General features: G+C 39.5%; 1 protein-coding gene across 1 annotated transcript in view; it reads right to left on the bottom strand.

Annotated features, from left to right (window-relative positions):
* Positions 1–5,259: 5,259 nt before the first annotated feature.
* NXPH2 (neurexophilin 2) overlaps positions 5,260–23,209 on the bottom strand; it is an 81,426-nt gene continuing 63,476 nt past the window's right edge. Inside the window, exons 3-4 of the mRNA XM_015814119.1 lie at positions 6,731–6,798; positions 5,260–6,402 (exon numbers count right to left, since the gene is read on the bottom strand). Coding sequence (XP_015669605.1) covers positions 5,659–6,402; positions 6,731–6,798 — 812 coding nt within the window. The 3' untranslated portion in view covers positions 5,260–5,658. The remainder of the gene's footprint in view (positions 6,403–6,730; positions 6,799–23,209) is intronic.

The following is a 23,209-nucleotide window of genomic DNA, read 5'->3' as shown; positions in this document are numbered from 1 at the left end:
ATTTTCTTATGCTTGCTTCTTTTCCATGGTCGCAATTTTATTTATAGTCACTTTTATCGGTTAAGAGCTCTTGCATTCCTTCACCAGCTTCAATTCTGCCTCCTCCTATGATAAGTTACTAGGATACAGAATATCAATTGCCCTCTTTGCACAGATGTTTCTTACCAGATATGTAAGATGCTTTAATTATTCATTACTCTGCACAGCTAGAAATGTATTTTGGATTTATATAGGAGTGTTCAATTAACTTCTACACGGAAATGGTTTTTGTGCAGTAATTGGGTAATATAGAGTGCTTTCCTTTCTTAAAACCAACAGATATTCCAAATGGTAAATTCTTTGCCACTTCCAGAGCCAAGTTATAGGTAAGGTTTGACTCAGAAATGGTCATTTAAACACCTTTTAGAGTTACAATCGCCTCAGAAAGGGTACGTTATGGCTTATAAAGCTGTTCCGGCTGTCATAAAATCTCTCTCCCCCTCTCCAGTCATATGGTTACATTTGGGTTTGTATGATGCATGTATGAACCAATCATACATGTGAGCCATTTGCAACTGGTTCCAGCATCCCATGGTCATGTGACTGCGATTTGGCACTTTTGGCTAGTTTCTGGCAAAAAATCTATTCTGGGTAGAATAGATTTGGAGTTGGACCCAAGGTACACTTAAAGACTGTTGTAAAAATGGTTATAAATGGTCACGAGTGCCTTGACTTCACACCTTGACAATCAAAATTGTGGTTCCACTTGTGGTCGTAAGTCGAGAACTATCTACATTCTCTTTTGGGTTATGCGACATTATGCAAAGTGAAGAAAGGAAGCAAGAAATGGTAAGTCAAAGAAATTAAGGACATGAGACAAGAGAAAGAAAATTAAATATGTTGACATTGCTACATTAATTACCAGCAGAATTTTTAAGCCCTAGATGGCTTGGTGCCTGCATACTTAACCAGAATTAATGAGTCTGGTATTCAACCTGTGTCTCCATCACACACGAAGTTAAGGGAATGGCAGGCCGGAGACTAACCTTCTCAGATATGGTCTCATATTGTGAAACAAATTACCCACTGAGATAAAGATATCTCAACCTTATTTTGAGATCCATTGATCTGTCTGGTGGACTTCAACTCCCAGAATTCCTGAGCCAGCATGGCTCAGCTTGAAAACCTCTCTCTTTCCCCTCAGCATGGCTGGCTCAGGAATTCTGGGAGTTGAAGTCCACGAGTCATAAAAGAGCCAAGGTTGCCTACCCCTGGTCTAGACCATTTTAAGTTTTCTTTCATAACATCGGCCTGGCTGATTCAATCCTGCAGGTGCCTTCCATTAAACAATGCCACCTCTCAGGATCCCAGAAGTCTGTCTCTTTATAGCAGTGGCTGCCTCTGGAACAAGGTTCCCTCCCTGAGATCTGGATAGCCCTCACTCTACTGTTGTTTTGTAGAGCTGTGAAGTCCTGCTCTTCACCCCGGCCTTCGCTGAGGGAGAGCAAGACGCCTCAGTTCATGACTCCTGCCATCCTTTTCCTTAATTGTCATTTTAATTTTATATCGTGCTTTCTACTTTGATTGTTGTGAGTCATCCAGTCAATTGAGAATTGGGTGGCATAAAGTTTAATCAATAATTATCATTATTCTGAAATACTCTGGGGAGAGGCAGTGGATATCAGTTTTCTTTGAAATTTTAATTGTACTTTAATTGTACTCTATTTTTATTTGGAAGTTAGATGATTTTAAAAAAATAAGCCTGCACAACTAAGTTTAATTTATACCAATACTACAATATTCACTTACACCTCTCTGTACTTTACTATCCTTGCAAGTCATTACATTTACTTCCATTACCATATACTACTTCATACATTGCCTTTAAAGTACTACGTATGTGAAACGCATCAAAGAAAAATTGACTGTTTTATTAAAAGCATACCCCCCCATTCATCTTCTTCATTAAAGAGTTTCTTCTTCGTATAGGATTGCATTAAGTGTTCCTTGCTAAGTAACTGCCTCATTTATCAACTGTTCATAGTTAGGAGAGTGATGAAAAAAATGTTACAACCAATCATCACGTTTACAACATTTGCAGGTCTCTAAAGCAAAGCTTAAATAAGTTCATAAGCACAGTTGCAGTTTCATTTAGTGATGTTTCACTTAACAACTGAGTTGCTGGTCACAAGTGTGGTCACAAAATGAGGATGTTTGTATTTGTTAAGTTGATAGTAAATTTAATTAAATTTTCTAGCATACATTTTACTTCCATAAATACTTTGTAAGGCATCAGGATAATTTCATACATCAGTTCAGACATACTTTTAATTCTAGTCTAAATTCTGATGTTATAAATCTCCTGTTTTAAAGCAAATATATTTAGGCATCTATATTGAGAAAATGTACTTCAAAAGAAAATCTATTTTAAACAAATGACAGATTTAATCAACTCTCTTTATTTACATAGAAATATGTGTACACACATATTCTGTATTTGTACACATACATTTCTAAGTATATATACATTTATAATTTCCACATACTCTACGATAAACAATCTCATTTTGTATTTAAAGTAGCTACAGAATTGGGTAAAAATACAAGTTCAAAAATAACAGCTTACAACTAAATTACAAAATCACCCAATAATGAACTCATAAATTTTAGCAAGAAATCCTAGCTTATATACAGCCAGATCTAGACCACATGATACAAATGTGAACTAGAATTTTTAGTTAAGTTTTTAGTTTAGTTTCTTATTTGAGAAGAAAAAGCTGGGGGGGGGGGGAATTAATTTGGCAAAACTCTTCAAGACAAAATAGGGAAATGATCAAGTTTTTGACATGTAAATAAAAACAAACACATTTCCAAACTCTTAATTTCTAAGACCATTTCTTTCTTTAAATAAAATGATTTTGAGCATACATGTTCCTGCTGAACAGCATGGATGGAGATAGGAACCAACTAGGTATATAAATGCCTGGGATATGCTGATTGGGAGGTGCTTATAATGCAATCTGGAGTTCCTCCTTGCTGATAATCATGGGAAAATATCAATTTTCCCCAGATAAAATCCTGGACAGGAAGCCTTCTGTGTCAGACATGTAGGTGAGATAGCTGCTAATATTATCAATATTAAATAATATGGAATGGGCTACTTTCTCACTACATGCCAAATTACATTTCCCTACTAAAATGGCTGATTGTAACAAAAGCAAGTCTAAGGGTCTGGTCCTTACATTATCAGAAACCAGCTATTTTCTCTCTTTACTGCTCCTTGATCTTTTGGCAAAGAAATCTCATATTACACACCCTGAGTGCAGACGCCACTGCCATCATAAATTTATTCCAAAAACTGTTTGAATCTTTAATCTTATCCCTCAAATATGATTGTAAATTTATTGAGTATCTTATTATTCAAGCTGCTAGAGTTTGTCACTCATTTTTCAAAAAATAGCATAATAAAGTGAAACTGTTTGCCAGTCTGCCTCTGAATGTGGCTAATAACGTAATCTCCTATCTTCTATGCACAGAAAACCTTTGAATTCCAAATGTAGCTGAGTGATGTTTCATGCAATGTGAAAATTGTTTATCACTTTTCTTGCAACAATGACTTCTATCTCTTTCTATAGGTAGACATGCTAGAATCTGCTGTATAAATACTTGGGTGATGTATCATCACGTGTAACAATCCCCAAATGCACAAAGGTTCCACAGTTTATATGCCTCTTTCGTTTGGTTTGTCTTGGAGATGAGGAGAATGAGGTTCTCAGAAGTACAAGGGTTAGTGAGAGTGACAATTTCCATGTATCTGAGGTCTTCTTTTTCCTCTTCTTTCTCTTCAACTAAGCTCCAGAAAATGTAGAGCAGTTTTGTGAATGGGTAGATGCGAGGGGGAAAAAAGAATCTATTTCTGCCTCTGGGGGAAAAAAATGATGGATATAACTGAATTTTCTCTGAGACAATAGTTCCTTGGCAAAAATTTAACCATTTTAATTGGAGGATTGAGATGACACTATCTTATTGATGAAGCCTACCAGGTCTGAGATAAGTGAATGCCTAGATCACCTGGTTGCAGTCAACTGATTCATATCAAAGGTAAAATGAAAGTATTTACATAAGCGAATCTTATGTAAAAGATTCGTTTTGAAAAGATTCACTGCTTTGAAAAATTAAACAAATGTACAAGGTCTGGAATTTTAGCCAATGAAAGCAAGGTGGTAAAGATCTCATTATAATTTTATATTGGGTTTCTTCTTTAATAGGTTTTCTATAATGGTCCTGGCAAGCGTTTATGATACTAAAAAGCCAAGTCCATTTGTAGAGGGAGATTATTATCCACTGCTTCATTATCTCAATGAAATCAGTGTTATACTTTATTGCACTGAATGAAAACAATCTCCTTTAGAGACCTTGTGATTTTAATTTTAGTATGCTTTCAGAATGGCAAAATTGGTAAGAGACCCCAATTTCTGAATTACATGAATAGATTAAGGACAAACTAGTTTAAATAAGAACACATTTTCCTCAATATTTTTGGATTAAATGGATATTTCAGTAGAATTCTGTTCTATTAAACTATGTGTTTTTTCTACCCACTGATTTTTAAAACAAAATCCCTGTGTTCACTACTTTTTATGACTGAATAAATGGCAGTGTGTGCAAATCTGTATAGTGGGCAACATATCCACAGAACACTTTTATCCAGTTCTTTGCTCCTGTTACGTGTACTTTACCTATAGATATAAACATGGCTTTAGAGGTGTGCAACTGATCTACCCAATTGTTACATAAAGGGCACAGTTCTGTCAGATTACAGCTAGAATGGTTGTAGATATTTAATAAGCAAATAATATTGCTTGTGAATGATTCATTGACGAACCGATTATGCAAATCTCATAGAAATTCTTCTAATTTTAAACTCCTATAGAATTTTTGCCTAAGTTTTAAGCAAAATTCATGGCAGCACATCTGAGAGATTTCTTTCCCTGAATGTTTCTCCCTAACATCATAAAAACAGTTTAGCTAATTTCAGAATCCATGTTGATAACGTCTCTGCATGTTAGAGAGCCTTTGACAAATTTGCTGGCACTGGCAGTTTAATATTCCTAAAATGCTAACAAAGAATGTTTTTTCTAATACTACCAGCTGAATCTGCTGTTGCAGCAAGTCTTAGTAAGAGATCATTTGTGTCTCTTCCTTGCAAAGAATTTGGCTTTTCGCACTTATCTATATACTATTAATATTTGATAAGATCTGACACAATGAGAAATTAAATACAAATACTGTACTGTGAAAAAGTGATATTTTGATTTTCGGATATTGAAATATTTATGATAACAGCAAAACCTTCAGGCTGGTCCACTCATTTGGTAATTCATCATGAAATTACAACTGCATGGCCAAATAGAGACTCTGATCTGAAGTCTTATGACAATGTTACATGGTGCTTGATCATGATGGCTCAATGACATATGCAAGTTGCTATATGATGTTCTAGTCACCAAGTGAAGAACATGCATGGATGAACCAGCCCACAAGTGATAATTTTCCTTTAGGGAGAAGAAAGCTGCTTAGTTAACCTGATTAGGAACAATGCCTTAAGAAATTTAAAACTAGAATTTCAGACAGATTTTTTTTTCTGAATATAACAGTCATTGAAGAAGAGAGAGTACATCATCCAGAGGATAAATATGGTGTCTCACTGTGGTAGTTGTAATCAGGGCAGACCTTCTGCACTAGTTTGTAATCAACACTGTAGAAAGCAATGTAAATACAGATGACCTTAAATGGTTTAGAACATAACCAGGATACATGGCTTTGGGTCTGCTCTTGGTAGCAGATTTTTGAAGGGTCAAAGTTACACAATGCAGTTTTCTTAGCCCTATCAGTTTTCTCATACTCAATTCGGCAGTTGAAAGACTTTGATTCCTTAGTCTCTAGAGTTGATTGAGGGGAAGATTCAAATTCCACCACCTTGGAAGGCGGCACCAGGCTTACAGAAACATTTCCAAGGCCTGTTGAATTGTGCCGGAAATAAACACTAAAGGTTCCATTGCCATGATCAACAATCTTCCCCGTTATCAGAAGATTCAATTTCACAGTTTTGATGTTAGAATGGAAGTCACCCCATCCAAACATTTTTTTAAACTTTCCAGTTTTCACAATTGGTCTGCGTTTAGTTCGTGCAAGAGATTCCTGAACTTCAGTGATATTGGATAACCAATCCCAAAAGTTGTCCATGTTGTCTGAATATGACATCCGCCCATGTTTCATTGTTGGAGAGGGCTTCACAAAAAGGCGTAAAGGATTGATGATCCGAGAATGGACTCCATTAGCAACCAAAGTGTCCACAGCATCTTTATCCTCCCAGTCCAATACGTCTGTGGTCTGGATGACTTGCTTAGCATCACAGAATATCTGTTTCGAAAGAGAAAAGAATTTCAGAAACAGAAATATGGTTTTGATCTAGATATTAATACTGATATCTAATATTGATCTATATCCAACATATAAATATGTAAGAAACCAGACCATTCGAACTACCAATCAACAAGAGAACCAACCAGCTTTTCAGAATTTAAATATAGCTCCAAACGAACAACCAATCACATGACCAACTGACCAACCGGCACACAAGACATTTATAAGCTAAGGAGAATAGGCCAAGAAGATCCTACTGATGGTGTTACCTAGTCTGGTAAAGAAACATTCAGAAACCAAATTGAAAGAAGCTTGGAGAACAAACCACTTGCCGAAATCTAAAACCCGAGCCCCGAGTATTTTCTATTATATGGTATTTTTTATCACTGCTTTCTTTACAGAAAAAAATACAGAGACGTTTACAACATTGCTGAGCTATTATACAATGCTCGGATTAACTGAGCTTGGATTCTACTCAAATGTTATTCCTCTCTTTATAACTGTCAGAGCTGTGAATCTTCAACAACTCACTTGATAATGAATCAAATTATTTATGTTTCCTCCTCAAACTTTCATTAAGAACTATTTCACCTTCTCTTCATATAATCTTATGATGTAAACATGTGAGACTATTCGTTTTCTTTTTGTATCTATGTATTTTAGATTACAAGCCATTACTATAAAACAAAAACCCCTTGAATTGTTTTACAGGAGGACTATATATACACATGGTAAATAAAATAAATATCTAAATTGGAAGTACTTCACGAATAAGTGATAGCAATCGTGAATTACTCATTCATGAATATTTTAAGAATCATAACGTTAAACAGCAGTTTTACATGCAAAGTGCATCACAAATTTTTGATAACATTCTTCTTGTACTAGTATTATAAAAAGCTTCTTTCTCTTTTCAAAAAATATTTTGTAAATTTATTTATTTATTTAAGAAAATTTCTATGGCCGCCCAATTCACTCTCAGTGATTCCGGATGGCTTACAAAGATAAAAACCTAATATAAAAATAATAAATGCAATAATCCCCCCCGCAGTGACAACAATCAGTCTATCCATAAGCCGCTTGATGGGTTCCATCCCACTCTGTGTTCCCCAGGCCCATTGGCAAAACCAGGTATTCAGGGCCTTGCAAAACAGTGTCAAAGCAAGCGGTGTCATGGCCACCTCAGAGGCCAGTTCGGAGGAGGAGGAGGAAGAGTTGGAGCTGGGACCATCCGACAGGGAAGGCACACCAGGGGCTGAGGACGATGCTGTCCTGGGCCCCTCAGGCATTGGGGGAAGTAGTCAACCAGACGAGAGCTGCCTGCTTGCACACAGGAGAGGATCTGACAGGCAGTGGTGCTGATAGGCAGTCAATCTCCTCTGATGAGAAAGAGCTGCCTACTCCACTTGATCCAAGGGCAAGGAGAGTGGAGCATAGGCAAGCTCAGAGAAGAGCTGCAAGGCTACTCAGGAGGAGGTTGTCCCACCCCTCCTCACAAGGAATACCTGGAGGAAAATAATTTAAGGAGAAGACATGGGGAGTTAGCCTTTATCAGGAACAATTGTTTGTTTTGGCTTACACTCCCCCGGCTTTTACTTGTGCCTGTTGCTGTTTGCCTTGCCTCACTTGGAAGATTGCTCTTCCCATTTTGTTTTGGATCTTGCCCTTCTCTGGTGGCTCTGTTTGGCCTTCGCTTCACTGGGGCTTTGGAACTGCTTCTTTTCTGGGACCTGTTTCTTGTCCTGAGGACTGCCCTGGTCTTGTGCCTGGACCCTGCCTGGTGGATTGGACTTGGAACCCTGGACCTTGCCCTGTGAACGTTCATTGGTTGGAAAATTGGTTAAGAGAAGTAAAGAACTCTCTAGAGCAGACATGTCAAACTCGCAATGTAACGTGATGTCGCACAACGTTATCGGGATGGTTTTGCCATTGCCGGCAATGGGGTGGGCGCGGCTTCCGGATGACACATCCAGCCCGTGGGCCGGCAGTTTGACACCCCTGGTCTAGAGGCCTGCCTTGCCTTGACCACCTGGGTCATAACTGAGGACAATCTTATCTCCATGGGAAAATATTCCATAGGGAGGCAACCACCACAGAGAAGGCCTTTCTTCTTGGTCTCCCTGGATGTATCTCTTTAGGAGAGGGGACCCATAACCTTCTCTGCCTCCCCGCTCTAGTAAGTTTGGTAGATGTGACCAGGGAAATATGGTCCTTCAAATAACCTGGTCCCAAACCATGTAGGGCCGGGGGTGTCAAACTGCTGGCCCGCAGGCCGGACGTGTCATGAGGAAACTGCGCCCACCCCATTGCTGGCAATGGGGGAAAAGTTCCGATACGTCGTGCGACGTCACGAGTTTGACATGTCTGATGTAGGGCTTTGAAGGTGACAACCAGCACCTTGAATTGGACCCAGAAGCAAATTGGCAGCCAATGCAACTCTCACAGGAGAGATGTCACCTGTGTACATCTAGGCCTGCACAAAACCACATGGGCTGCTGCATTTTGAACCAATTGAACCTTCCGGATACTTTTCAAGGGCAGCCCAATGCAGAGTGTGTTGCAATAGTCAAGATGGGAGGTGACCAAGGTTGTGAGTGACTGTGAGCAGGGACTAAACAATACTTACTTAACATTGCTTAAGAGTTACTAAATATTATTTATTGCTTCTATATAATTTTGTTACTGTTTCTATATGACAACATACCTTCTGTATTTATCCAATCACATTTAAATGTAAGGGTTTAGGCTCATAAAACTTGGGTAGTGAAATGATATGCAATAAAAGAGGAGGGATACTATATTATTGAATCATTCTGCTTTTCCAAAACGCTAGAAATACCTCTGTCCTGAACTGAGAGATGATTAATAGTGAAATACAGCAGACTTAAATTGTTTTACTAGTCAACTTGTCCTAAAACTGGGCTAATTTTCTTTTTTTTAATGAGGATTGGATTAATCATTTTTCTGTATGTGAACTGCAGCATTTTCAGAATTATGGTATTTAGAAAGGGTGTATTATTTAAAATATTAATGGATTTTGTGATTTAATTAATGCTTATTCTAGGTCAATCTAACTGAATATTTATAAGAATATTTTTATTACTGTTTCATCTCTTATTAAAATGATTGTAATTGTTATCACAGTGTATTCTTATGTAAACTAGCATACTATGTGTGTCTGCATTAATATCCAAATAAATGTTTTATTTGCAATTAAAGAATACAAAGCAATATTCTTGTCACATGGAATTTTCCAAGTTCCTTAATTAAAAATCCTTCCTTCATACAATTTCTGTTCATTACTATCTTCCAGTCTTTAGAAGGCATATGAAAAATCATTTCAGTTTCTATAAGGCTTTTCAATTTTATCCTGAACTTTTTACTCAGAGTCCTCAATAGTTTACATTTTTCAACGTTTCAATGTATATTTTACAGCTCTTTCCCCCCCCCCACTTCTACTGCCTCACGACACAAGCAAATTACAAAATGAGGTTGACACCTGATATTGAGAGAAGATAATCAGGTATATTTCTTTTTCTTTTCTTTTATACTATGCAGACTTGCCTTAGATCAGGGGTTCCCAACCTGGGGTGCAAGAAGATATACCAAGGGGTGCGAAAACTTGGGTTTTCAAAATTATAGTGTATGTGCATAATTCGTTGCCGTTATTTCAAACTTTTGTAAGGGGTGTGAGAATATATCAGAAGTGTTCTAGGGGTGCAGGGTAGAGAAAAAGTTGGAAGCCGCTGCCTTAGATCAGTGGTTCTCAACCTTTTTAATGCCGCAACCCCAACCGGTCGTAAGTCGAGGACTAAACCGGTCGTAAGTTGAGGACTAAACCGATCGTAAGTCGAGGACTAAACCGGTCGTAAGTCGAGGACTAAACCGGTCGTAAGTCGAGGACTACCCAACCGGTCGTAAGTCGAGGACTTTCCCTGCCCGGGAGCACCGCGAATGTGTGGTTCTGCCCCCTGCGCCGGCCGAGGCGTAGCTGGCAAGCGGCAGAGACGGAGCAGGCCAACCACCAGCTGGCCCAGCCCAAGGGAGGTAAGGCACCCGCCGGAAAAGGGGAGAAAATGGCGGACAAAAAAAATGGCGGACAAAAAAAATGGCGGACAGCCTTGCTTGGCGACCCCCGTGAAATGGTCGATTGACCCCAAATGGGGTCTCAACCCACAGGTTGAGAACCACTGCCTTAGATAAACAGCAATATGATATCAAATTCTACTTGGAGTGAGTTTTAGTCATGTTAGTGCATAATCAAAAGTATAATCTGGTTGGAAAATGACCCTGTCCTTATTTCTCCCAAGGCGTCTTTGTTAAGAGGTAAGCAAAACACTTTCAAGGTATATTCTTGGCACATAATGTACATTTACACTATTTCCCCTTCTACAAGTAAATGTTTCAAAACAATTTCCTTAATGTATGTGTTGAATATGGCTGCCCATCACACCATAGCAGCTGTATATGACTAATAACGTACAATAGCACAATGCAAAATCATATAACATAGGATAACATTAAAAAAAACCTATAAAGGCAGTAGCGGTACAGAAAACAATGTATCATCAATTCAGGACTATGAATAGGTTCTAACTAATTGCCCAGACCACAAGCCTGGGAACACATCCATGTCTCGAAAGACTTCCAAAAGCCCAACATAAGCAGATAGACTAAAGATACACTGAAAACTTGTTAGGCTTCCACAAATCGATGGATTAATGAATCTGATTTAGGAAAATGGTGATATTATCTTGTCCAGATCTGATAATTACCTTAGCTTAGGACTGATTATGATTTCAAACAATTTTGCTGAATGTTATTGATAAGTGAAAACGTGTGACTTAAAGAGAAAGCCAACCTTGCCTGATGAGAGACTTGCTTATTGTATTAATGCTTTCTTCCAGTTCCAAAATGTTAGCCACAGGATTATTCTCCATGAAAAAAAAAATCTATCATTTAATAAAAAGTACTCTTCATGAGGGAGTTTGAGATGATCTATACCAGTGGTTCTCAACCTGTGGGTCGGGACCCCATATGGGGTCGATCGACCATTTCATGGGGGTCGCCAAGCAAGGCTGTCTGCCATTTTTTTTGTCCGCCATTTTTTTCCTTTTCCGGTGGGTGCCTTACCTCCCTTGGGCTGGGCCAGCTGGTGGTCGGCCTGCTCCGTCTCTGCCGCTTGCCAGCTACGCCTCGGCCGGCGCAGGGGGCGGAACCACGCATGCGCGGCGCTCCCGGGCAGGGAAAGTCCTCGACTTACGACCGGTTGGGTAGTCCTTGACTTATGACCGGTTTAGTCCTCGACTTACGACCGGTTTAGTCCTCGACTTACGACCGGTTGGGGTCGCGGCACTAAAAAGGTTGAGAACCACTGATCTATACAATGAAGGGTTTCTGAATAAGAATTCTTTTTCCTTCTATTCCTCCTTCTCCCTATCTCTCACATCTCTCAGGGGTCCTCAACCTTGGCAACTTTAAGACTTGTGGATTTCAACTCCCAGAATTCCTCAGCCAGCTTTGCTGGCTGAGGAATTCTGGGAGTTGAAGTCCACAAGTCTTAAAATTACCAAGGTTGAGGACCCCTGCTTAGCTCAAATAAGCCTCCTTATCTGGAATTTTGGTTTTGACAGTATTATTTAAATAATCCTTCTATAATATTTTTCATTCATGCCAGACTCCACTTCCATGCTATATGCCAGTGATGGCGAACCTTTTAGAGACCGAGTGCCCAAAAACTGGCCCCACCCCCACTCCACCCCCTGCCCTGCCCCTACTCTGCCCCCACCCCGTCCCCCACTCAGCCTGCCCGCAGGGCCACTCACCGCCTCCAGGGCCCACCGCAGATCACCCAGGCAGCCCAGCAGCGCCATGGCGGCCATGCCCTCTGCCCTGCAGCATCAACCGTGTGGGATGGGGCGTGAAGGCAGGGTCTTGTCTACGCTGCCTGGCTGCCATGTCCTTGGCTGCACTGCTCCATGTGGGCCATGCTTGGGAGCGACTCTCCTCCAGGGGGGCTGCTGGTGAGGAGGGGGTCATGGGGGGAGGCAAGTCTAGGGCAATGGCACGTGTGCCCACAGAGAGGGCTTTGAGTGCCGCCTCTGGCACGCGTGCCATAGGTTCGCCACCACTGCTATATGCAAAGCCAAAATTCCAGATAAGGAGGCTTGTTAAAAACCTCCAGTAATGGGGCACCCACAACTTCTGAAGGCAAGCCATTCCACTGGTTAATTGTTTTCGCCATTAGGAAATTTCTCCTTAGTTCTAGGTTGCTTCTCTCTTTGATTAGTTTCCATCCATTGCTCCTTGCAGGTTAATTTTCCATCTCAGAAGGGACTGGACAGTCACCTGTCTGAAATGGTATAGGGTCTCCTGCCTGAGCAGGGGATTGAATTAGAAGACTTCCTGGACTCTTCCAACTCTGTTATTCTCTGTTCTAACTCATCTGATTTTTCTGCTTTGAGATTAGTATTTATTTGAGAAAAGATGCCAGAGGATGTTGTATCGTAGTTAGGCATTATTCAAGGTCTCTGGGCATATCTACAATTTCTGTTCATTTAATGGAGCAATTCTCATTTTCATATCAGAATTGGTGTATGTTGGCCGATTGGAATGGGGTAGTGCCCACTCAATTTGACAGAACTTCTAGTAAAGAAATTAAACTTAAGACAAATTACCAATATCTTTTTTTTAAACTAGATAACCTGGTTTTAAGAATGCATGGAGACGTAAAAATAGATCTACAAGATAATATATATTTTTTTTCCAGAAAGGCATAAATCTTTTTCAAGAATTTGTATGATATGGTTCTCAACAAATCTAGCAAATAAGATAGCAAAGGTAGAGATTTTACCAAAATGTTTTTAAATCATAACTAATTTATGTTAGCTTGTATTTTAATGCTTGTTTTTGAAATTTAATAAAGGTGTTTTTTTAAAAAATAGTGTGTTTGAGTTTTTGATAGAAGTATATCCAAAATCCAAGTGGGAATTGGAATTTACAAATAGTTACATGAGTCGCCTCCCTACAGCATTTGAGATTGCAAATTTTGCTTCCCACCTAACAATTGGTGAAGCACCTTCAGGTATTACAATTCTACTTCACTAATGAAAAGTCGCTAAAAATCCTTTTTTCAATAATTTACATAATTGGATTGTGTTAAGAATTCTGTCCTGTCTCCTTTAGTTTATCAAAATGACAAGCCACCTCATAGCAGGAAAAAAGCGGGGAGGGAACTCTTTCATGAACAAATTTAGCAGCATATTAAATATTCTGCTTGTAAATAAATCTTTAAAAAGAACTATCTAGCCTTTAGAAGTTTAGGTACATCAAAATCTCTGCTAAAAAATACTGAATGCAGATCCAACTCCATAAAACATCAGTGATAAAGCTTCTACCAAAACCATATATCTTCTGAATCTTTAGGAAATTGTCAGAGCAGCATAATAGGAAAATGATAGAAAGTGGGTAAGGAATGACAGAAGTGAGCTATATATCAATATACTAATTGTAGATATTAATATTTTCCAATGTAATATATCACTTTCTGAAAAGCTAGCAGAACTGATAAATGTTAGTAGCAACTTTAAACATGAGGGTGGAAAAAGGAAGATAATTATAAATTGTGCTCAGTTTTCCTAAAAGCTTCTTTTTCTTTTCTGATTTTTTAAAAAAAATACTACTCAAAACATCATACAACAGAGGGAAGGGAGAACATCTAAAAAGCATGAATGGAAGTCAGATAAAATCTATACAGGATAATGGATACAGAAGGCCCCTCCTTTCCTTTTCTTATCTGTCAATACATTGGGAATAATTTCTAGATGTACAGCAAAACTGTGGGAGACTTAGGTAAATGGTGCCACTTAGCTTTAGGTTATTCAGCTTAGCAATAATAAAACCCTTAAATAATAATTTTAGAAAATTCCAGTTGCATTTTTCCTATATCTGCTTTCCAATTCTGATACATGAGTGTCCTGAATCTGATCTGAAATAATGACATAAATATTAATAAAAAGAGTCAAAAATGTGTGTGGTGCAATATAAGCGAGAAGCAACTGAGAACATTTTTGCTTCAAAAAATCCATTATACTCTAACGCAATTTAAACACACACACACACACACACACACACACATGATAGATAGATGATAGTTTTGTGTGTATGTGTGTGTGTGTGTTTGTGTGTGTGTGTGTGTGTGTGTGAGAGAGAGAGAGAGAGAGGGAGGGAGAGAGAGAAAGAAAGAGAGAGAAAGAGAGAGAACTAAATTTCTGTTTTCCTCAGCAAGGTTGTGAAACCTGCAAAGCATGATACAGTGAAGTAGAAAACGGCTCAGATGAAATTAACCTGTTATTGAAATGGCCCAAACTAAGCCAAAGGTTGGTAACACAGTGTCCAGCATCATTATACTACTTGCAACACAGGCTCACGCAGACTCCTAATTCAATTTCTTTATTTGGTTAAAATTCCAGTATTGTTTCATGAAGTTTCAGAGATGATAGCAACATTTTGTGAGAATCTGACCATCTCATGTGATTTTGGTATTGTTTATTCATTTATTCCTAATTCTTGTTTCATGATGGTAGATAGCACAATGGTATCTACCACTTGAATCGGCTGCCTGTCCTCAAAGTAAGGATTTTTAAGGAAATGTGTCATCTCTTTCCAATACTATTGAAAGTTTCCAATAACTTCTACCAAGTTTCAATATTGTTTGCCCGTCGTTTTGTTTTTTCCCCTCTGCCTTCTGCTTCTGAGCTTATATTCTCATTTCTGACTCATGACAAAGCTTAGTCTATATGTCGATGAAGATTCTCACTCAATCAGGTAGAGTTGATTGGAAGTTGAGTCATGACAATTGGACTTTTCTTTTTTGCTTTGAAACATTTCACTGTTTATTCAAGTAGCTGAGCCTGAGCAAGTTGGAGACCAAATATATATTTATGTACAGTATATGTTTCATTTCTCACCTAATCTGAAGAGGCTCTCTATGTGAGTAGCCAGAGAATCATTAAGTGTCGTTGCTGCTAATCCTTCTCTTAGGTGGGTCATTAAGTGGGGCCTCCCTGGTGATCCTGTGAAGAGGTCTTGATCTTCTTAGAGATTAATGAAAAAGCAGCATAAAAAAATGGGGGACAGGTTGTGCCTGAGGCCTCCACCTCTCCTTAGGGAAGGATTTCCCACTTTAGCATAAATAGATTCCTTCACTTCTCTCTCAAACCGTCTATCTTCCTGTTCAAAATCTGAACATTATAGTCCTCAAAAGAGTGTCCTTTTTCTTTTAAGTTAAGGTATACTGATTTCACAGTAAGTAGCAGCAAATTTTACAAACTTGTTGACAGTTTGTATAATTAGTATTTCATGATTATTATGAAGACCAATTAGAACATTTGGAAATAGCTTGATTGTACTTCAAGAGTTTTTCACAGGCTACTTAATTAAGTTCTTGTTTTGATGCAAAAATACACACACACAGAAAACATGATTCGTTCTGCCTCCACATTGGGATGCCTATGAACAATAACAATGTTTGTTTTGCTTTTTGATAAAACTGGGTGAAATTTGCAAAAGTGCGGACAGAGTAATACTCTACAGATAGGCCGTGCTCACGCTCATGAGCAACCATTCAAAATTATGATACTAAAAAAAACCTTTGCAACCAATTTTCCCATTTACAATCACTGAAGTGTCCTGTAGTCATGTGTTTCCTATTCATGTACTTTGCAACCAGCAAGCCTTTACAACTGTTGCAGTATCCCATAGTCATGTGATCGTCATTTTCTATGCTTCACAATTGGCTTGTGACAAGCAGAGTTAATAGTCGGGCTCATTTGATTTTTCACTTAGGGAATGCACTGCTTCGCTTAATGACTGAAGGGGAAGTGAAATCACAAACTTGTCATGGTCATTTGATTTTCTCCTTTGAGATCATGGCAGTCATGTTGACAGTCCCAACTGTGGTCGCTAGGCGAGGATTACCTCTACAAACACAAAGATTCATTCAGAAAAGAAGACTAAGTTAAGGAAGTTTATGGAGGTGCAAATACTTTAACATTTGGGGGAATTTTAAAATAATGTCTTGCCATCCCGTTCCAGTTATGGGGACTTAGCAGAATTCTGCATAAACTATAGATACGGACGCTTCCTACTGAATAAGCAGGAGGTAGTGCTTGGTTTCTCACCTAATTTGTTAAGCCATGAGCACTGCTGTTCTAAATATATATTCACAAAGGTAATAAAATCACACAAAAAGCCTCTTTGGGGGAAAAAAACCCCTTTAAGTATCTCCCATACTTCTTCCAAAAAGCAAAAGATTGGAATGAAGGAATTTTGGCAGAGTTATTGCCTGACTGAAAGCTGTAATTTCAGCACAGATGTAATTGGAAGTTATAAAGCACATCACCTTCACTGTCTCTGTTGAGAATATTTACACTTAACTGTTGACCAGCCAGCCCAGCAGAACACGTACATGATATTTTCCAAAAGCAAACTGTAGACCTCGCGAAGAGTCATAATAATGATTCAAAATAGTGTTGGGTAACATTGGTTGGAAAACAATATCTGCCTATGGGTGGACAAAAATTCCAAATCTTGTCTAAATAATCTTGCTGACTAACCATAGTTAACATGGCTAATAATATAATAATAATCGCTCACAACAGTTTCCTTTTTTTCTACTTGGCATAATTTTAGAGAGTCTTTGCAGAGAAAGTACCATTGGAAGGGAAAGGCTCAAAATCTGTAATAGAGCTTTAAAAGTCATAAACACACTTTGAAACTATTCAGTGGGTTTATGCTTCTCTGTAACAAAGTCCCAGATCCACCTGATTCTATGTTAGACTCAGGATTAATCTGAGACAGACCATCATAGAAAGCTATGATGAAGAAACCACAGGGTGTTTTTTCACCTTAGAATACGGGTGTCAAACTTGCCACGTCACGTGTCGCAACTCTTTTTGCATTGCCGGCAATGGGGTGGGTGCGGCTTCGGTATGATGAAACTGGTCCACGGGCCGGCAGTTTGACACCCCTGCCTTAGAATGTAGATTGGAATAAAAATGTAATAGCAGAGCAGAGGTCTCCAAACTTGGCAACTTTAAGACTTGTGGACTTCAACTCCCAGAATTCCATGCTGGCTGGGGAATTCTGGGAGTTGAAGTCCACAAGTCTTAAAGTTGCCAAGTTTGGAGATCCTGTAGTAGAGTATTGGAAGTGGACTTCTAATGCAGGGCTTTTCAACCTTTTCACCCATTGTACCACTTTTAGGATATGGCAACATCCGAATACCACCAGTCGCCTAGCAAGGTGTCAAAAACTTGATGACCAAAAAAGGAAAAAAGTGATATAAAGTACAGGTAGTCCTCGACTTACAACAGTTCGCTTAGTGACTGTTCGAAGTTACAATGGCACTGAAAAAAGTGCCCCCCAAGCCACAGCCGAGCAAGACATCTGCCTGCCCACCCCGCAGCGCTCTTCCTCCTGTCCGAGGTTTTCATTGTGAGCATTTCTGTTGAGGGTTGGCAGCGGGGTGGGGTGGGCGGGTGTTTGGTTTTTATTCCTCCCGTCTGCTGGATGGTTGCAGCAGGTTTTGGTCACTTCACATGACCCTGGGACACTGTGACCGTCATAAATATGAATCAGTTGCCAAGCATCTGAATGTAAATCACAAGACCCTGGAGAGACTGCAACATTCCAGCTGATCGGTGCTTCTTCTGGGCTCAGCAGAAGCGTCAGGATCAGCACTGAGCTCCAGCTGGAGCCTGGCGCTGATCCTGGTGCTTCCGCTGAGCCCTGACAGCCCTGCAGCTCCAGCCATCTCTCGCTCAGGCTTGTGCGGTGCTGCCACCAGTTCAGCTCATTCCCCTCCCCCGCTACTTTTCTAGGATGGTCGCGTACCACCTGCCAGGTGCCAATGTACCACTGGTTGAAAAGCCCTGTTCTAATGGCTGTGTTCTTTTTCATTTCTGCTCTTTTTAAAAAAAATATTAAAAATTATATGCATTTTGTATTTTTTTTTAAAAAAAGCAACCAAACCAAGTGTTACTGATCAGCACATTGAAAACATTTTCTATTTATCTATTAAGAAGCGTCAAGAAGAGTCAAAAATTCTCATTTTTACTGAAATGCCAATCCACATGCCAGTGCTTTAAGACTTCCCTTGATAGCACCCAAATTAGTTTTTTGGGGGGGGGTTGCTGATTGAAACAAGCACAGCCAGCATTTGTTTCCAAATGGCATCAGCTGACCACTCTTCTACTGAGTTTTACCTTTTAATGTCCTCCCTTCCTGAGTATTTCTTTAATACCCATGGATTTCATTTTACCTTTTCTAAAATCAGTTCATTAAAATACTAATTTCAGATTGTAATTATACGTTGGTTAGCTCTGTTAGCTGAAAAACCTATAGTGCTGATAGCTGCCAAACTGCAAGTTCACAGATGTTTTACTCCCCAGGAGACACCACTGTGCTTAGAGGCAGTCTTCAAAAAGATTTAGAAAATGGGCTTTTAAGAATAAAGCAAGTGATTGTAATCAGAAGAATTGTGGGCAATAAGAAACTAACAAGAAATAAATATATTAAACTGATTTCTAATCTAAATGCCGCCTAGCTTTAATTGTTTAAATTAAAATTGTTCTAAATCAGCTCTTGTGGTTTCTACTCAGTTTTAGATATTCATAAATCTTTATAATCTGGCTAAGCAAAGCCTATTTTACTGAACAAATAAGGTTTCTGTTTAGACAACAGGAACAATGTTAATGAATTAAGACTTAAAATAAAAAATATCTCTTTAGATATGATGTAAGTACAGTAAACCTTTGACTGGATTGTTTAGTGTGAGGAAGGGATATCGGGAATGTAGTAAGATTTTATGTGTAGTTTACCTTTTTATAAATACATAAAATTAGAACCAAGCACAATATAAGAAGTCCACTAAATGAAGTTCAATTGAAATTAAGTTTTATTATATTCATCTATACAACCAACAAGCTCTCAGCAGCTTAATGTGTTTCCAGAAATTGAAATCTTCAAAAATGTTACCAAGCATGAAAGAGGTCAGAGAAGGTTAATACTACTTTGGGGAGTAACTAAAATGTTATAGTGTGAGCTTTTGAGTTCTCTAGGACAGTTTGCAGGTTGGATTAAAAAAAACAAAAATGGGAGCAGGAAGAGAACAAAAATGGAAAGAAACTATTAATGCTCAAAAGCCTGTATTTTCTAAATAACTTAAGATGGAATGCAAAAACTCTGCTGGGTGAAAAACAGCTTTCAGGATCCATGTATAATAATTCTAATCATAACGCTATCCAGAGGTATAACTTAACTTGCTAAGTATTTTGTATATACACAGGTTATCCTCGAGTTATGACTGCAATTGAGATTGTTGTCGCTAAGTGACACAGTTATAAAGTGCAATGTAACATGACCACTTCACTTAGTGACAGCAATTCAGGCAGATTCAGTTGTTTTGCCAACCCAAGACCCATGGGTCGTTAAGCGGAAAGTGGAGGGAATCCCCAGTAAGGAGTGGAGGTGTGCTTCAGGCAGATAGGGGAGGCCTGGTGCAGATCACAATAAGGAGGGGAGAGGCTGCTGCGGTATAAACGCAGGGAGGCTGGGGAAGGAAGGTTTAGGGTGCATGTGAGTGTAGGAAGGCCCAGCAGAAAGACACTGGTGCGTGTGTGATGGCTCCCCTGGATGCTGGCTCGGACGAGGAGGAAGAGCCAGCTCCAGGAACATCTGACAGAGACTATGGGGAGCACCAGGGAGACATGGAAGGCTCTGTGGCAGAATTGGATGGTCGAGGTGAAGACATGCTGGGAACAACGGAGGAATCTGAGAGAGCAGCCAGAGAAGGCACAGCTGTAGCCAATTAGTGTGAATGACCAGCTGGTTGCAAAGGCTGAAGAAGAGGCTCAGCTTCAGCCAGTTAGCACAGAAGTTGCCATCCCTGCCTGATCCCAGGTCATGCAGAGCTGAGTGGAGAGAGGTGCAATGAAGATCGGCGAGGCTGCTTGTGAGGAGGCAGCCTCGCCCCTCCTAATGAGGCGTACTGGTCAATGCCTAATACCTCAGGATTTGGAATCTGGGGGTTGTCAGAGACAATTTTTCATAATCTATCCAACCATGAATATTCTTGACACATTGCCCTGTTCTCACTGGGACCATATTGCTGTCATTGTGCCTTGAACCCACTGATGCAAAGTAGCCTTTGTTGTGTCTGGAACGTGCTGGAGTTGTGTTGCCTTTGTTGTGCCTTGAACATGTTGAAACCGTGCTTATCTTGGCCACGCTTGAACCCTGAGCATCATGGGGGCTGTTATCCTGCCAGTGCTCTTCCCATGCCTTAAGTGCATGTAGCACTATCCCCGAAAGGTCGCTGGAGTCTGGGTTCTCCTGGCTCCATAGTGGTCCCTCACTTAGACACCTCTGCTTGGCTGGAACACGTTGTCAGTCTCTCTTATCAGGCAGATCACGTGCAGGGAAAGTATTCAGGTGGCTGGTCAGCTGCTCTTCTTCTTCTTCTTCTTCTTCTTCTTCTTCTTCTTCTTCTTCTTCTTCTTCTTCTTCTTCTTCTTCTTCTTCTTCTTCTTCTTCTTCTTTTCTTCTTCTTCTTCTTCTTCTTCTTCTTCTTCTTCTTCTCTCTCTCTCTCTCTCTCTCTCCCCCCCCCCACAGAAACCTCCCCTCTTGTATCTCCTTCTCTCCCTCCCCTCTTGTATCTCCTTCTCTCCCTCAGGCTTGCCCCACAGAAGCCTCTCCTATCTTATCCCCTTCACTCCCTCAGGCTTGCCCCACAAAAGCCTCTCCTCTCCTATTCCCTTCTCTCCCTCAGACTTACCTCATAAAAGCCTCTCCCATTCCTCCCTATTTGTCTCCTCTCTCGGGCCCAACCTGGGCCTCAGCAGAGCCTTCCACTCCTCTCTGCCCTCTTCTGACTCCTCCCCCAGGCATCTCCCAGCACTCCCATTTCAGCTTACCCTATCCCTGCTACATGCAGAACAGACTGTGGCTTAACTTGCCACTGTTGCCTTCGCTATGTCCAGGTTGCTTGGAATGGACTTGAAATGATGCTCACATGGAGCTGAGACTTGATGAATGACTACAGGGTTGGTTGTGTGAATTAAACAGACTTACTAATCACTTGTGCTGTTTGTGTATGAGTATGTGTTTTTGTATGTGTACTGGGACAGGATAGTCTGAGTGTGAGCACAGGGAGGCTGTGAAAGACAGCACAGGTTGTGTGCATACTTGTGTACACGTGCACAGCGGCCCAGGAAGAAGGGAGCTGGTGGGTCAGTGCATGTGTGCAAGCACAAGAAGGCCATAGTTTGAGTCATTCTACTACTACTCTTTTATACCATTTCAACTCCCTGCCCCTGATAAGCTATCTGCACAGCATATAAGAGGAAAGCTAGATGAATAAATCATTCATTCATTACATGAATGGTCATATTATATTCATTTGTTAGTGTTTACGTTTTCTGCATATAAGAATATTCTGGCTATTTAATTTTAACATCTGACTCCTATTTGTTATGATAGCTATTCATTTTCAAAAACAAATATTCTTGTTTGTTGTTTTTATCCCTCTTCCCATGTACCTTTCTCTTTCAATCTAGGAATAGAAGTTTACAATTATTTAATTAAAACCTGAAAGTTTACATCCTAGCTTTGATAGGCAGGAAACTGAATAAATTCCAGAACTGCTGCAATTGTAACACATAAGAGATAATTAGGAATGAAAGTATTACAGCCATCTGCCCCCTCTGAGAATATAACTAATGAACTTCTAACAGCTGCTGCCAAAAAATCAAGAGTAATATCACCACCCATTACTAGACAAAGCACAGCTGACAAGTTTGAAGTGACAGATCAGTCTACCCAAGGATTAAAATAACAAGCCCCAGAAGGTCTTTAAAAGATTTTGGAAGAGACTTCTATGCATTCTAACAGCATAGAGACTGCTGATGGTATCAGTTTGCAAAACAAATGGTCAGGAGATTTAACTTGCTTAAATCAAACTTAGTAGTACTCTGATGAAAGTTTAGTAGAGAGAAGAAGGGCACCCTAAAACACCAAACCAGGTCCAACTTGCTATGTTTTCTTATGGAAGAGTGTTGAACTGTCATACTTCATTCTGAATTTTTAGCTCACTTCACTAAACTATTAAGATTATTTTGAAGTTTATATCTGAGTTACTAAATGTTCTTTACTTAAAGGGTGAGTGAAAATTACCTTGAAACGTACACCTAACTTTCATTATCTGGAAGAACTTGTCAAATTGATTAAATTGGATGCAATACAAATATACAACTTAAAATGGCCATAAAGTAAGGAGCAAAATTAATAAAGAATGCAAATGAAATATATATTTTGTGGGAATGGATACTGAGTTCAGTCTGGAGCAAAATGATACATATTGGTAATATGAAAAACATGAGAACATGAGAAAGAAGCACAAGTAAACCATTGTGTGTCACAAAACTGAAAACAACATGAAATTAAAGTTAGATTCTTGTAACATGATGTTATTAATCTGGTAGAAATTTATCTGAGATCTTTTTGGAAAGGCTCCCTGAAAATGAGAGTTATGAGAGGATCATTGCAAATCAGAATTAAAAAAAATATTTCCATGGCACTATGACTTCTGCTCATTATGTATTCAATAATGTCAGCTGTATGAATAACATCCATGTCATTCCTATCTTGAATCAATATTTCTATATGTCTCTTAGTTCAAGGGTCCCCAACCCCTGGGCTATGGACCGGTCTGTGGCCTCTTAGGAACTGGGCTGCTTCATCTGC

This window comes from Protobothrops mucrosquamatus, unplaced genomic scaffold (genome assembly GCF_001527695.2).
Source record: "Protobothrops mucrosquamatus isolate PMUCROS unplaced genomic scaffold, P.Mucros_1.0 scaffold220, whole genome shotgun sequence".
NCBI classification, from domain to species: domain Eukaryota; kingdom Metazoa; phylum Chordata; class Lepidosauria; order Squamata; family Viperidae; genus Protobothrops; species Protobothrops mucrosquamatus.
Note: the sequence above shows the minus strand (reverse complement) of the source record. Positions and strands in the feature narration are given on the sequence as shown.